Source organism: Pinus tabuliformis, chromosome 2_2 (genome assembly GCF_031772625.1).
Source record: "Pinus tabuliformis cultivar Carrire ecotype Pingquan chromosome 2_2, CPIR1, whole genome shotgun sequence".
Taxonomy (NCBI): domain Eukaryota; kingdom Viridiplantae; phylum Streptophyta; class Pinopsida; order Pinales; family Pinaceae; genus Pinus; species Pinus tabuliformis.
This window is the reverse complement of record NC_142300.1, coordinates 1,312,470,837-1,312,487,277: the sequence shown is the minus strand read 5'-3', so window position 1 is coordinate 1,312,487,277 and position 16,441 is coordinate 1,312,470,837. Positions and strand designations below refer to the sequence as shown.

General features: G+C 35.0%; 1 protein-coding gene and 1 pseudogene across 1 annotated transcript; both read left to right on the top strand.

Annotated features, from left to right (window-relative positions):
• The first annotated feature begins 2,085 nt into the window (after nucleotides 1–2,085).
• Nucleotides 2,086–4,842, top strand: LOC149198356 (UDP-glycosyltransferase 86A2-like). The gene is made up of 2 exons (XM_089404132.1): nucleotides 2,086–2,715; nucleotides 3,718–4,842. Exons 1-2 carry the CDS (start codon nucleotides 2,214–2,216, stop codon nucleotides 4,704–4,706), a joined length of 1,491 nt encoding a protein of 496 aa, XP_089260258.1. The 5' UTR covers nucleotides 2,086–2,213; the 3' UTR covers nucleotides 4,707–4,842.
• A 6,161-nt stretch (nucleotides 4,843–11,003) lies between these two features.
• On the top strand, nucleotides 11,004–14,216 carry LOC149198355 (protein RBL-like; annotated as a pseudogene).
• Nucleotides 14,217–16,441: the final 2,225 nt, after the last annotated feature.

The window sequence follows — 16,441 nt, the reverse complement described above, 5'->3', positions numbered from 1 at the left end:
CCTTGTTGCTTCTGTGAGACATAATGTTTCAATTTGTAATCTATTATGTAGTTCTGTTTGGGCTAAGGCTAAAGTATCCTCATCTACTTCCTCTTTTAAGCCGAATACTATAAGGTTTAAGGCCCTTTTGTTACGTTCGTGGTCTAATTCTATTAATTTTTTCATTTCATCTTTAATTGGTTTGATATCTAACTTATCTACCACATTATTTAGGGTGAGACGGCTATTAACTTTTTCTTCTAGTTCTTTAATCATGTCTTTCATTTTAAGACTCTCTAAAGTATCAGCATCTCCTTGCTGGGATGGTTGGTTAGTATCTTGGTTATGTTTTTCTATAACTTGCAGTCTAGTCTCCATTGCCTCCATTTTATTCTCTAGTAGTTCTATTTTATTTTCTATTTGTTTTTGGATTGTGTCTTCAAGAGATGCAAATTTATTTTCTAGCATGGCTTCTAACTCTTTTTGTAGCTTGGCTTCTCTTTCCTCTCTACGTTTCTCTAAAGACTCTATATACTCATAAAGGCCTTGTAGAGTAATTGTGCTAGGTCTTCCCTTGGTAATCTTTGGTAACTGTGGTGAAATATTCATACTTGAAATTATATGAGCAATTAGAAAAAGAAAAAGATAAGGAATGTGTGCACCTGATATCAGAAAAACTGACTGCAGATCGCCTGCCCTTGGTAATCTTTGGTAACTGACTGCAGATCGCCCGTGCCCACCGCAACCCGCAGACTCTTTCACCGAGCCTCAGAACACTTTCACCGAAGAATATATAGAGTAAGTTTTTAACTCTTTCACCGAGCCTCAGAACTCTTTCACCGAAGAATATATGCGAAGAATATATAGAGTAAGAATATATAGAGTATGTTTTTAACTCTTTCACCAAGCCTCAGAACACTTTAGAATATATAGAGTATGTTTTTAACTCTTTCACCGAGTCTCAGAACACTTTCACCGAAGAATATATGCGAAGAATATAGAGAGTAAGAATATATGGCAAGAATATATAGAATATGTATTTAACTCTTTCACCGAGCCTCAGAACACTTTCACCGAAGAATATATAGAAGTAAGAATATATGGCAAGAATATATAGAATATGTATTTAACTCTTTCACCGAGCCTCAGAACACTTTCACCGAAGAATATATAGAGTACGTGTTTAACTTTTTCACCGACCCTCAGAACACTTTCACCGAAAAATATATGCGAAGAATATATAGAGTAAGAATATATGCCAAGAATATATAGAGTATGTTTTTAACTCTTTCACTGAGCCTCAGAACACTTTCAAATTTTACCGAAAAAGGAAAAAGTTGAAGATGGAATAATTAGTTAACTTGTATAAGGTTTAGGTTTTTATATATTTTAGCTTAGAAAAGGAAAAAGTTGAAAATGGAAGTTAATTATAGTTTTTAAAGTGAATTATAGATTTTTTTATATTAAAATAATAATTATTTAATTTTATATAAAATTAAATTTTTATATGTTGTAATTAAAATTTTAAAATGAAAAATAGAAATTAAAGATAGATCTATGAATAGAGATTAGATTATCCAAAATAAATTGAAGTTAAACCAAATTTTATATAGCACATAATCTTAATGACAGACTAATTTTAATCACAATAATATATAAAATATGTTTAAGTTTTTAGTGGCAACTCAATTGGCAAAAATTTTGTGAAAATGAAATATTAGGTAACGAACCCTGACTTCCTTATATCTACCGAAATAAATTGTAAAGCCAATTACATTTTAGACATCTCTGACCTCAACACAGTCTAGTCATCATCTAGTCCATCATGAGAAAGAAAAAAACACACTAAAAATTAATAATGGAGATGCTCTGTAGAAGAGCACATGCATGGAGTAAAACAAAGCCGTGTCAAATCGTGCTTCTGCTCTTCATTTGCTTATGACATCTCGACAAGAACCGTGCACTAGAGGACGAGATTCCAAATTGTGGTTTGCTCTCCATTTGCGTAAGCAATGACATCATTAACGTCGAGAACCTTGCGTTACAGTACGAGATTCCTCCGGTTAACGTTGGGTTAAGCATTCCATCCAAATGATGTTTAAGATTTTGACACAGATTTTCCCCGCAACCCTTACTCAAGCACCCTCCTTAATATTTAGCCGGGGAGAGAGTGAATGCGGCATCCCCTGTTCTAGTTTCACGAGCAAAGAACTAATTGTTAGCTGTTGCTCACTATGGCTCCCCATGTTTTGGTTATACCATATCCATTTCAGGGCCACATAAATCCGCTGATACGACTCTCTGAGATGCTTTCTTCCAAAGGCATTCTGGTCACCTTTATGAACACCGAATCCAATCATTCCAAGATGATGAAAGCCCGCACTTATCACGATGGGATTTCAGTTGGCTCGAATTCAAACATTCGTTTCGCGCAGGTTTCCGACGGTCTACCGCTGGATTTTAACCGTGGGGCCAATCCTTGGGAATTCGACCGATGTGTAATGAACGAAATGAGAGACTCTGCGGAAAGTCTGATACAAAGCCACATCGATACAGAAACTGGCAAGCCCCTGTTCTCGTGTATCATCGGTAGCTGCTTTCTTAATTGGACGTTTCGTGTAGCCAAGAAATTTGAGCTCCCTTTCGTCGCATTCTGGCCGCAGTCTCTGAGTGTGTATACCATCTATAGACATCTCTCCCTAATCATTTCCAAGGGTCACTTTCCGCCCAAAAAAGGTGCATCTTTTTTCCCTGCTGAATTAAATTAAAAATTGGGATCAGATGGAATTGTAGAATAGTATCATGAGAGTTTGATATATTTTTAGAGATTCTAAAATATTTTTAAAATCTGCTCTGAAAATAAGGATCATTGTTTTTCTCTTTTTTTATCGATTGATTTTATTGACGTTTACAAAGTAAACAACCTAAAGGACTAAGAGGATAATAGTTATAGCTTATTTTCATACTCTTTTGGATGTTAAATCTTCTGCTATGAATTTTGACTGGAAAGTTAGTAATTTGCTTGATCTTATTCTAGTCAAATAGATAGGGTATGTTGCCAACTTTTAAATTGTTTTCATACTAAATGTTAATATCCTAGTAAGTTGCACATTTCATGGCAAAATGTCATTTTGTCTCCCCAACACCCTTATTGTAGAATATGCAAGTTCTATCTTCCCAACTTTTTTGGGTGCCCTCCACCTACCAGTCTCACATGGAAGATGGTGATGTGATCCCGTCCTCGGTTGTGCAACTAACAACTTTTCTTTTCCTTTAATAGCTGCCCTTAAATATATTTTCTCACCATTACCACAAGTTAGCATCTTTATGTCTATTACAGATACTAAAAATATCTCTGAATCTCACATTGAAAAAAAACCAATAAAATTTTAGAATATTCCTGGAATCTGCAATTCACTATAAATTAAAGAGACAAATAAAATTATGTATATATTTTTTTAACCACACTGATATTTCCACATCATTGTTCGATATTTTTCGAGCACTAAACTTTTTATTTCTGCTAAGACATTCATGCAGTTTCATACTCTATTTATTCAACTACTTCTCGTTGTGCTCCATCCATGTTTTCTTCATACTGTTTCAGTCCTCCACCACAGCTATTAATTATTCATATTTTCAGCGTTATTTAAATAACTTATTAACCTGATTATCTTTGACCCATCCAACGGATCATTACCTACTTCAACTGAAAGAATAATGTCTTTCTTTTTACAGACCCCAAGGACATGATTGACTACATTCCGGGTCTTCCTCCACTGCAGCCCGAAGATCTGCCATCAGATATCCAGGCAGGAGACACGTCTAATGGACTCTATCAACGTGTTGCGGAGCAGCTCCCTCTACTAGAGGAGACAGAGTGGATTATTGGAAATACAGTCTACGAACTCGAAAAAGAAGCGAGCGATGCAGTTCGAGAAACAGCAGCTCCCATCAACTCACTCGGTCCGTTTCTTCCATCAGTTTATCTCGAAGCCGAGTGCAAGCATAAGGAGATTTCAGTGAATTCCACATCATTAAGTCTGTGGGCGGAAACGGATTGTTCGCAGTGGCTGGATTCGAAGGCCAGATCCTCTGTTCTCTACGTTTCCTTTGGAAGCGTAGCTCGCATGTCCAAAACTCAAGTGGAAGAGATAGCGATGGGTTTATTGGAAAGTGGGCAGAATTTCCTGTGGGTAGTCCGTCCAGGTATGTTAGGTTCTGATGATGATGGCGACGTTCTACCAGAGGGGTTTTTGGAGAAAACGAAAAATCAAGCTCTGGTGGTTCCGTGGTGTACTCAATTATCAGTTTTATCTCATCCTTCCGTTGGGGGTTTCTTCACCCACGGGGGGTGGAATTCAACAATGGAGAGCCTGAGTTTGGGGGTTCCCATGTTGGTTTTGCCACAGGGAATTGATCAATACACCAATAGAATGCTCGTGGTTAACCAACTGAAGGTTGGATTAAAGTTAGAGACGTGTAGGGATGATGGAGTGATTGAGCGAGAAGAGATTGCAAGAGCTGCCAAATTTCTGCTGGGAAGCACAGAAGGGGAAGAGATGAGGAGAAAGAGTCGAGAAATAAGAGAAACAATACGGCAAGCAGCGAGTGAAGGAGGGTCCTCGTGGCGTAGCATGCAACGTTTTGTGGATTATATTGCGATCGCTAGCAACCAACGAGCTGCATCAGAAATGGGACCAGTGTCTAAACACGACAGAAGCTGACAAACTTTAGTAAATTTGCTTATTTGTATTTCTTAAAATTATATTTCTATTTCCATCGTGAAATTTACAGTTTTGTAGAAACAAGAAAGCAACGGAGAACGGAATTTACAAAATGTTTGACTTCTTTTTAAATGTATCCTTTATCTCGGTAAACTTGTTTAAATTTTAATCATAAATGCTTCGATCATTAATTAGGATTTGAGTTCCTATTTTTGAGTTCCTATTTCAGTATATTATGATTAGGATTTGATTTTTTTATCTGAGTATATTATTTTAAAAGATTTATAATGTTGTATAAAAATTAGTGGAATTATATAAATTAAATATAAATGTTGTAGTTATATAAATTAAATAGTTCGTAAATGTTGATAGTTATATATAATTATTAAAATATTTTTAAATAGATGTTTATGTGGGTAGAGTAAAGGAGGAGATCATTTTGGAGAATAAGGATAATATTAAAAATATTATAACTTCCAAATTTAAGGATAAGTTGTGGGATGATAAGGAGTTGGAGGGAAAAAGGAAGCTAAACAACCAATCTTGAAAAAGTTAAATATTGTCAAGATAAGAACTAATTTTCATGAGCTTCAAAGTGAAATCCAAGATTGGTCAATTTCTAAAACACCTTGGGACTAAAGAATCTATGGGTTGAAGATGAAAAACACTTTCTCTTGGATTACCTTCAGCAAAATTATGGTGATCTAGTAAGGCTTCTCTCCCTTCTCTTCGACCATAGAAATAAATTATTAAAGAAACTCAATTAATCTCTTACTAAAGAAACTCGATTAATCTCTTACTTCCTTAAAATCGCATACACTCTGTTAGTCTTAGCCGACATTCATCATCATCTTTTGGATCCATCCCATCAATATCTTCGTTGTAGACATTTCGGACCAACCAATATAGTTCATCTTCAACATGAATAGATGAAGAAAATCTAATCCAACATAAAGAATAAATAGGGAGGAACCCTAAAAATTAAAAGATAAACTCAAAAACCAAAAACATAACCATAAAAAGAATCTGACAGTTGATAAAATAGAATATTTTAATAATAAATAATAATAATTAAAAAGATATAAATTATAAAAAAAATACTAGAATTAAATTAAATATATAAGAATAAATAATAATAATAATTAAAAAGATATAAATTATAGAAAAAAATATTAGAATTAAATTAAATATATGATAAGTGTAATATAAAAATTTTATATATAGTATTTTCTATAGAAATCACATAGGAGAAAAATTTTCTTACACCTATCGAACCAACTAGTGTGGTTTATCATCAGAGCCATATGAAGATATAAAGATGTAGATCATGGCAAAGGCTTAAATAGAGGGCATGACACAGGCTTAAATAGAGGGCCATGTAGAGACCAAAAGATCATATAACAGCGAGTTTATGAAAATTAATATTTTAATAATGATTATTAAGATCAAATAATATTCCTATAACAACTAATGTAATGGCTAGTTTAATAATAATAATAAATAAATAAATAATTAGGGTCAAAATATTGAGTCAAGATTCTATAATAAAAACAATAATTAAAGGAGACTAAAATTAAAACAAAGCAACCAAAAGGGAGGGTAAAATTATTTTAATAATAATAAAATTTTACCCTCTCTTTTGATTGCTTCGTTTTAATTTTAGTCTCCTTCAATTATTACTTTTGTTATAGGATCTTGACTCATTAATTAGGTCTTGACTCCTATTTATTTATTTATTTATTTTTATTTTTTTTACTATGTTCCTTGTATTTGATTGGCTTGGATTGTTTGTTTCTCGATCTTTCTTAATTATTATTATTATTACTATTATTATTCTTAAACTATAATAATATTATTCTTAAATTAGTTGTTATAGGAATATTATTTTATCTTAATAACCATTATTAAACTATTCTAAAAAAAGGACTCTTCTTAATATAATAATATTATTAATATTAATATTTATTTTCTATTAATATTATAAAAGTTCCAAAAAAATTACTAATATAAAATTTAATAAAATTAATATTAAAAATAATAATATTATTATATATAAAAAATTATAATAGTATTCTCTTTACACTTATCATATATTTAATTTAATTCTAATATATATTTTTTATAATTATTATTTATTATTATTAAAATAACAAAATTTGACATCTTAAACTACCACGAGCCTCACTCTGATTATAGGCCTTTACTTGTAGAGATCCCATAGAAGATAATCCTTATACGCAAAAGAAGTTAATCTTTGATAGAAATAAAAAAGATCTCTTTCTAAATGAATTAAAAACTAATTTGTTTCATTTATCTAGTATAGACAACATAGAAGATCTCTATCATAATTTTACTACAACCCTCTCATATTCTATTAGAAAGTTCTCAATTGAAGTTTCAAGTAATAAAAGAAATATCAAAACCAACCCATGGTATGACAAAGATTGTAAAAGTGTGAGGAGAGCAATTAAGGAAGTTGTTGATGAATCTCTTAAAATTGGCAAGATAAAAATATACAAAGCCCTAACTAAAAGGAAAAAAAGGCAGTATATCCGTAAAAGACAAGAGAATCTCTTACACCTCTCTAAGAAATTTTGGAGGCAGATTCTAACTAGGAAAACTAAAGATAATAATAAAATTGCTTTACACGACTGGAATTCATATCTTAAAAAGCTTTATGAATCTTCAAATGTCATAGATAACTTTGAAACCCTGCTCACAACGAAAGAAGTTTTCTCATTAGAAGACATTGATTTTGGGGTTTATTGCTTGGCTAATGGGAAAGCTAAGGACATTGAAGGTTACCACGTGGAAATCTTAAAAATTGGAGGTCATGTCCTCATCCCCCACATTCACAAGCTTTTCAATCAAGCGGTCAAGAAAGGGTTCCCTAAACCATGGTCTCAAAGCCTCATTATCCCTATTTTTAAAAGTGGGGATACAAATAACCCCTCTAAATATCGGACAATTATGATCATCCCTCTCCTAGCCAAGTTATATGGTATTATTTTGGAAACAAAGTTGAGCAAATGGCTTGAAAGTAAAGGTAAGTGGGCGAAAGGCCAAGCGGGTTTTAGAAAGTAACACTCAACAACAGACCACCTCGTTACGCTTAGGATCATTATGGAGGAATGTCGCAATAATAAATCCAATCTCTTTTATTGCTTTGTGGACTTTAGAAAGGCTTTCGATACAGTTCCTAGAAACAACCTTTGGAACAGATTAGAAGAGCTAAAGGTTCCTTTTGAGTTGAGAGCTACCGCTATAAGGTTATACGAGAATGTAATTGCCAAGTTAAAGAGCAATGAGGGGTGGTCAAAAGATATTAAGTGTAATATCAGAGTTAAACAAGGTTGCCCCCTCTCCCCTACCCTATTTGGCATTTACATCGACAAGCTAGAAGGTTGTTTAGAGGAAGCAAGATGTGCTGGCACGATCTTAGCTGGGATAGTCATCATCCTTCTTCTCTACGCTGATGATATTGTTCTTCTCGCAAGGTGCCCATCTGATCTTGATAAGCAACTTATACTTCTTAAGGATTTCTGCTCTACCATGGGTATGATTGTTAACACTGACAAAACAAAAGTTATGATTATCAAATCCAAGAAGGACACTTACGCTAATTTTATGTATGACAATAGTAACTTGGAGGAAGTGTCTTCGTACAAGTACCTAGGAATTGATATTCATCACAAGCTCAACCGGAACTATAGCATTGAGAAAAGGATTAATGGGGAATGGAAAGCTTATTTTGGTCTTGAAAATAATTGTAAAACGGCAAACCTCATAATGTGGGATAGAAAGAAGTTCCTCTTTGAAACTTTAGTCACTCCGGCTATCTTATATGGATGTGAGGTGTGGGGTTGTAGCATCTCTAGAGAATCGTGGAGAAAGGTTGAGCAAATCCAGAAGCGTTTTATAACATATAACCTCAAAATTAAAAGCAACACACCCTATCCTATTCTCTTTATAGAAGTGGGTCTTTCCCCTATCGAGAGCTTACCTATGACTAGGCTTCTGTTGTACAAGCACAAACTCAATAACATAGAAGACCATGAACTTCCTAAGCTAGCTTTAAATTCCAGCCAAAACCATCTAAGGCTCAAACAAAGTTGGTATAAAGACATCAGGGCCTGGTTAAACCATTGGGAGATCGACGAGAATGTTGCATTGCAAAACATTAATAACATTAAAAATATTGTTACTTCTAAGTTCAAAGAAAAATGTGGTGTGAGAAAGATTTAGCAGCTAAAAGAAAATTAAGATATTATAAGGAGGTCATCAACCCCACCCTAGAAGATCAAAAGTATCTCTCTGTTTTAACTAGCTCAAAGAAGAAAATTAATATAGCCAAGATTAGAATGAACTCTCATGAGCTCCATAGTGAAACGGGTCGTTGGGCAGTTCCTAAAACACCATGGATGGAAAGGTTCTGCCATCTCTGTGAGAATACGAACATCGAGGATGAAAATCACTTCCTCTTAGAGTGCCCCATGTACAACCACATTAGATCTCAGTTTCAAAATCTTTGTTGCAATACTGACCTTCCTAGCCTTTTATATTGTCAAAATTACAGTGAGCTCGGGAGGCTTCTCTCCAAGCTTTTTGAGCATAGGAATAAAATCTTAAATCAAACTAAATAATTTGTTTCTTTAGGTTTGATAGACCAAAGTTTGGTCTCAGTGGACATTAACCACCATCATCATCATCATAATCTAACTAAACAGTGAGGAAAGCTAGTTATATGACCTTGTTGTAATTTAGTTAAGTCCTCCTTAAATATTTTGCCTGTAATATGCAGAAGAAAAAAAAAAAAAACAAAACATATTATTAAAATAAAATATATAAATTTATACAAATAGAAAAAACAAAAAACAAAACATATTATTAAAATAAAATATATAAATTTATACAAATAGTTAATGTGATAGAACTGTAATTGAATCGATAAAATACGAGTAGTAAATATAAACATTGAATCAATGAAAAAATAAATAGTAAATGCGATGGAATCATATGATTGTTGCGTTGGAAGGCATATTTTACTGCGGTATAAATTTGAGTGCTTAAATTATATAAACTTTTAGTGGCAGATGACATGATCTACTACATCAGATGACATGATAAGTGAAATTATATTAAATTTTAATTTTAATTTGCATTTTTATATTGATATGGTTTTTAAGTGAATTACCCATTGTTTTAATTAAAATAATAATGGGTTAACTTGTATAAGGTTTAGTTTTTATATATTTTAATTTCAAATTTTACAGAGAAGGAAAAAGTTGAAAAGGGAAGCTAATCATGGTGTTTTTTTTTTAATACTCATTCGTTAATTAGCATAATTTTTAGTTTTTACATATTTAGTTTTAAATTTTATTAAAAAAGAAAAAGTTAAAAAGGGAAGTTAATTATAGTTTTTTAAGTAAATTATAGATTTTTTTTATAGTAAAATAATAATTATTTAATTTTATATAAAATTAATTTTTTATATGCTGTAATTAAAATTTTAAAATGAAAAGGAGAAATTAAAGATAGATCCATGAATAGAGATTAGATTATCCAAAATAAATTGAAGTAAAACCAAATTTTATATAGCACATAATTTTAATGGCAACTCAATTGGCAAAATTTCTGTGAAAATGGAATATTATGTAACAAATTCTGACCTCCTTATATTTAGCAAAATTAATTACGCCATAAGGCGTTCCTTCTGAAATGAATTCCCCTAACTACTTTTTTGTCATAATCCTGATAGTCACATCCATTGCTAGACGATTAAATGTTTTTCCACCATTAGATTCTACCAACCATCAAATCAACTAAATCTTGATTTGCACTATTATAACCATAGTCCATTTGCAATTTTTTTAACTGGGTTTGGTGGCTCAGCTGGGTGCATCTAACCGTAAGCTTGTTCATTACCAGACACCATGAGGAACAACTCGGTTGTTCGATGCCAAGCTCCATGAAAACGCTGTGCAAAACACTAACTCAGCTAGGGTTTCTGGGTTGCAGTGAACGGGTCTTTGCGTCTTGTCTATCCACTACTACTACCAACTATTGCTCCCTGAATACCATCCAAAATCCAGTTTCACAGGGTGCGAGAAAGCCTAATTTTCATTGATGGGTTATAAGTCTTTTAGCGATTTACACAAGTATCTGAACATTCTTTTTTTTGTTTTCTTTAATCTGGTTAATTCTCTATTTCTTGTCCTACTTGCAGGTCCTCGAGTTGTTCTATAAGTCAAGGGCTTCCAGCACCGAGGAAGGCACTTGAATACTTCGGTACAGGTAATGTGTTTTGAACCCTTTACGATTCGCCAAAAAGTCTATGTTGGTCCAAATGTGGTTGCCAAATACTTACATCTACTGCGAGTAAATCTTTACATCCACTACCGGTAAATATTTGACTCTCTGGGATGTTGCCAAAGGTCGAGAGATTGCCCGTATTGTACTCCAACGGATTCCCTTCTATGCTGGTCTCCATCCTGGATCATTCAATCCATCTTTGGCTTTGGCTTGTCCCTTCACCAGTCGACCAATCCTCGTGGACTTCAATCGAAAACAATATATACTTCCAGTTTCAGCACATTTTGTTGACCCTGAGAAGATTTGAGCTTTTGTTTGCCTGGATGAAACATCTGGCTGTACAAATGGAACTTCTGTTACATGGGACTTTGAAACTAGAGGGGCTGCCAAGGAACTTTGTGACAAAGACCATAGTGCAGCTTGTGAGAATAATGCAGAAATGGTTAGTTATGAAGCAGTTGAAATAGAAGTAGTTATGAGCAGTTGAACAGGAATCGGTTGTGAGTAGTTAGGAATTAGTTAGGTGTTATTCCTATATAAGCATGATGTAATTGAGTAAAGAAATGAATGAAATTGTGTCAGTTTTATATTTTAATTTGGTATCAGAGCTCAGGGTTTGAGCTGGGGTGAGAGGGCAGGTGAGGAAGGCGTGTTGTTTGTGCCACCTGCGTGGAGCCCAGCAGAACCGGTCTTCTTCACAATCTGGTCGAGCAGTTGATTTCGGTGCTGTGACGCTGTGTTGAGAAGAGAGCTCTTGTTGTTGGAGCTGTTCGCTGCAGAGCCGTCAGCCGGGAAAAGGCCTGCGAAACCCCAGCCGGACGAGAAGTTATGTGCGTCATTGTTGCACAGTTAATTCAAGATTGAAGGCTGCCGCTGTTTCTCCCTATTGCTGTTGTGCGTATCAAGAACCGTTCGCGTGCTGCCAGAACACAAAAACCGTCGGGTGCTGTAGTTTTAAGATTGCGTGGAGTGCTGCCGTGCGTGGAGTCCCTGTCCAGAACATTGCCTGGTGCTGTCGAAGACTGTCAAGAATCGTTTCTACTACCGTGGTCATATTCTTTTTCAGTCGGCCCGGTTATTTTCTTTGTTTTGTTGCAAAAATCGTGTAAGTGGGTCTTGTTCAAGAGAGTGCTGTTAGTGAGCACCGTTTGTGACAGCTGGTCTGATTGGAGGAGCCCGGAGGGCCAAGGAGAGCAGAGAGAGGCAGTAGAAAAGGCGTTTTGTTTGACGTGTGATAACGCTGATTGAAGTGTGATAAAGCTAACTGATATGTCTATTATTTTAGATTTTTTTGACAATGATCTTTTTAATGATCCTTTTCTCATGAACCCATTTGGGATTAGCAGTATTTTTGAGTCCATTGACAAAGAGTTTCATGTTGTTGAAGATCATGTCCCTGAAGAAATCACTCATGTTGTTGAGGATCACCCTGTTGAAGAAATCACTGAGATTAAAACTTGCCCGGTTGTTAGAAGTTTTATTAGATCTAATTTCAAGATGATTCCTACAGTGGAGGAGACTACCATGGATGTTCTTCGAAGGCCGCTCATGTTTAAAGATGACTGCATTTTGGTGAATCCCTCGTTGGTTCCTCATGGAAAGTGGGGAGAACATGAATTAAATTACCTCATTCGAGATCTTGCATTGCCTCTCAATCCAAAAGAGGTTGTTGACGTTAAGTATGTAAGCAAGGAGCAAAGGAATTTCATCAGGAAATCCAAAAAGGTGAAGATGAAACTGCACCAGCAATGGAAAAGGAACAAGCATGGACCTTTTCATAAGAAGACAAAAATGAAATGTTTTGTTGTAAGCCTAGCTGAGACTTAGACCAGCAGGCAAGTTACAGTTTAAGTCGTCATGATTAAGAATATATAGTTTGTTATATAGTTGGAATTAAGGGGGAGTGGTAGAAAGGTATTAATTCCAACTACCCTCTGTTAATGCAGTAGTTAGATCAATCTAGAGAATACAGCAGATGTTCAAAGTACAAGTTCTAGAAGTCAGTTAGGTATGATAGAAAATCCATTTCTCCATTAAGGGAGGATGTGAGAATAATGCAGAAATGGTTAGTTATGAAGCAGTTGAAATAGAAGTAGTTATGAGCAGTTGAACAGGAATCGGTTGTGAGTAGTTAGGAATTAGTTAGGTGTTATTCCTATATAAGCATGATGTAATTGAGTAAAGAAATGAATGAAATTGTGTCAGTTTTATATTTTAATTCAGCTATTACAAGCGTGTGTTGGTCCAAGTGTGGTCACTGAATACTTACATCCACTACGGGTAAATCTTTGACTCTCTGGGATGTTGCCGAAGGTCGAGAGATTGCCCATATTGAACTCCAACGAATTCCCTTCCGTGCTGTTCTCCATCCTTGATCATTCAATCCATCTTTGGCTTTAGCTTGCCCCTTCGCTAGCCAATCAATCCTCGTGGACTTCAATTCAAGCAAACAATATATACTTCCTGTTTCAGCACATTCTGTTGACCCGAGAACATTTGAGCTTTTGTTTGCCTGGATGAAACATCTGGCTGTACAAATGGAACTTCTGTTATATGGGACTTTGAAACTAGAGGGGTTGCCAAGGAACTTTGTGACAAAGACCATAGTGCAGCTATTACAAGCGTGTGTTGGTCCAAGTGTGGTCGACGAATACTTACATCCACTACGAGTAAATCTTTGACTCTCTGGGATGTTGTCGAAGGTGGATAGATTGCCCGTATTGAACTCCAATGGATTCCTTCCATGCCAGTCTCCATCCTGGATCATTCAATCCATATTTGGCTTTAGCTTGTCCCTTCGCCAGCCGACCAATCCTCATGGAATTCAATTCAAGCAAACAATATATGCTTCCTGTTTTAGCACATTCTATTGACCCTAAGAGAATATCAACTTTACTATTTATTGCTGCAACTTTTAATAAGAGAGGTGACTTAATTTATGTTGGGAATTCGAAAGGGGAGATATTGATTATTGACACGGAAACGAGAAAGGTACAAGCAGTATTTGAGGTTCCTGGGCATGGAGAAATTAGGCAACTTGTTTTTAGCAAGTGTGGCAAGTATTTTCTATCTAACTCTGAGGATCACACACTTCGAGTTTTTGAGAGTTGTCTACCTCAAAAAGAAGCAGCTCGTGCTTTGGGAGAAAACATTATGCTGGTGGGATTCCAGGACGTTGTTAACAATACTCTTTACTAGAAGCTTGCATGCTTCAGTGGTGACAGTAAGTGGATTGTAGGTGCAACTGGTAGCAAATGGGAACACAAGATATTTATATGGCACATATCTGGACTATTTGTCAAAATAATAGAAGGGCGAGAGGAAGGTTTCATAGATTTATCTTGGCATCCCATTCGGCCACTTTGGAAAGGAATACAAGATTCGGTTTCACGGTTAAGACTGGATTTAGTTTTATAACTTACTTTGTTGTAAATATTGGCTTTAGTTGTGCAGGAATCTAATATGATGTTGGGGATTTTTCTGGCAAAATCCCAAAAACAAAAACACAGAACAGAGAACAATGCTCTGTTACCTCCACAGGATCTTTAACACAGCGGAAACTTAAAAAAAATATTTGCAGCAGACAGAGTTTACACACACACCACAAATTTCTTTTCATTAATAAAAACTGTTGTTACAAAAGATTGGTCTTCCTCTCTCTCAGAGGGATTCACAAGGAACTTCCAGTTCCATACAAAAGGAAATTTACTCTGTCTTCTCACTGCAAGGATTTACACTGCTGTGTGTAAATTTTCATTACATTCACATGCTGCTGCATTTCACATTTCAACAACAACAAAAACTCACTGCACTGCTGTGCATTACAATTCCTTCTTTACTCTGTTACATACGCTGCTGCGTGCTCCTCTTTTTTTTTACTTCGCACTGTTGTGCGTTTCTTTTTCAATTACATCTCAACTTACCAAAAAAAAACATTACACACAATATATATGACAACAAAAGGACTTTACTTTACGTTTTCACTGACCATGCTTCCGTAAAAGAGAAAATAAAAATTAAATGATTTTACCAACTATTACTTGAGCCCATACTCCCGCTAAAATGAAATTAAAAACTTCACCAAAACTTACCAACCTCAGTAAATTGCATTTACTGTTTTACTGACACTTACTGGTGGTAAAGTAAAACTTTTACTTCACGTAAAATTTCATTTAATGCTGGCCCATACTTCACCCTTTGACTTTAATTAGATCGCATCGCAAAATCCATTTGGTCGGAACACAAAATTGGGGCACACACATATGTTGCGATCTGAGATATGCGATCGGATCGCATCGCATCATTCCGGAGGACTTAACCCACAGAAGTTTGAATTTGCGATCTGCGATCTGCGATGGATCGCATCGCAAATAAAATGAAGTTTCAGTTGAAATTACAATTTCAACATATGAATGTCAAGATCACTGATGTCTCATACAAAAACATAAGGGGAACCTCAATAACGTTGGAGGCCATTAATTTAAGCTGCAGTAAAAGTTTCCCCTGTGAAGCTATCAAATTGGAGAATGTGAATTTGAGCGAGATGGAAATAATCATTGTTGCAATAATTGGCATTTGAAGCACTATTTTGATTTCATCTCAAACTAGGGTAAATTTTTTTTTTTTTTTTCTTCAGTATTGCAACTTTTTGGGTGTATATCAAGTCAAATCTTGTTTTGATTTCAGTCTCCCCACATATTTAATTTTAATTTTAGTTATGGAAGCTTTTGGATTCACATGATTTGAGATTTTAGATAATTTAGACGGGTTTTTCTCATGTAGTAATCCATGGTTTATATGTAGCTAAATATGACCAGGCTTGAAGGCAAGATAGAAATCATGATTGCTACAACCATTGGCATTGGAGAGACAACATGTCATCTCTTTGCGGCACATGGTGCCCAACACATGAGAGCAGATGTGAAAATCATAGTGCTGGGAAATACATTTGCGTTCATCCATTGCAATGTGAGGAATGAAGAGCATGTGGCAACCACAATGGACAAGAGCAGTGGATTTATTCCACCACAACCTGGGCCATTCATATGTGTGGGTGTGAACCAATATCCTTGGATTTAGGAGAAAATTGTTGGAGTTTTCACCTCCTTCAAACTATTCTTTAAACATTCTGGATTTGGCTCAGGCATCGTTGTTTACTATCATAGAGGATTATATTTTTATTAGTGGACATTATTTGATGGTGGATTGTAGTAATACAGAGACAAACCTCTATGATAATGCTCACTGGTACACCACTCCTTCCCCTCTGTTTTGTACACCACTCATTTCTCTCTATTTTATTTTTTATAGTATTTTTTATGAAACACTTGTTAACTCTAAGTTGTGCACTGATAGAATTACACATCCCTCATACTAAGCTGTAGAATAAGCCTATGAACTCAATCACTTTATTACTACTTTAA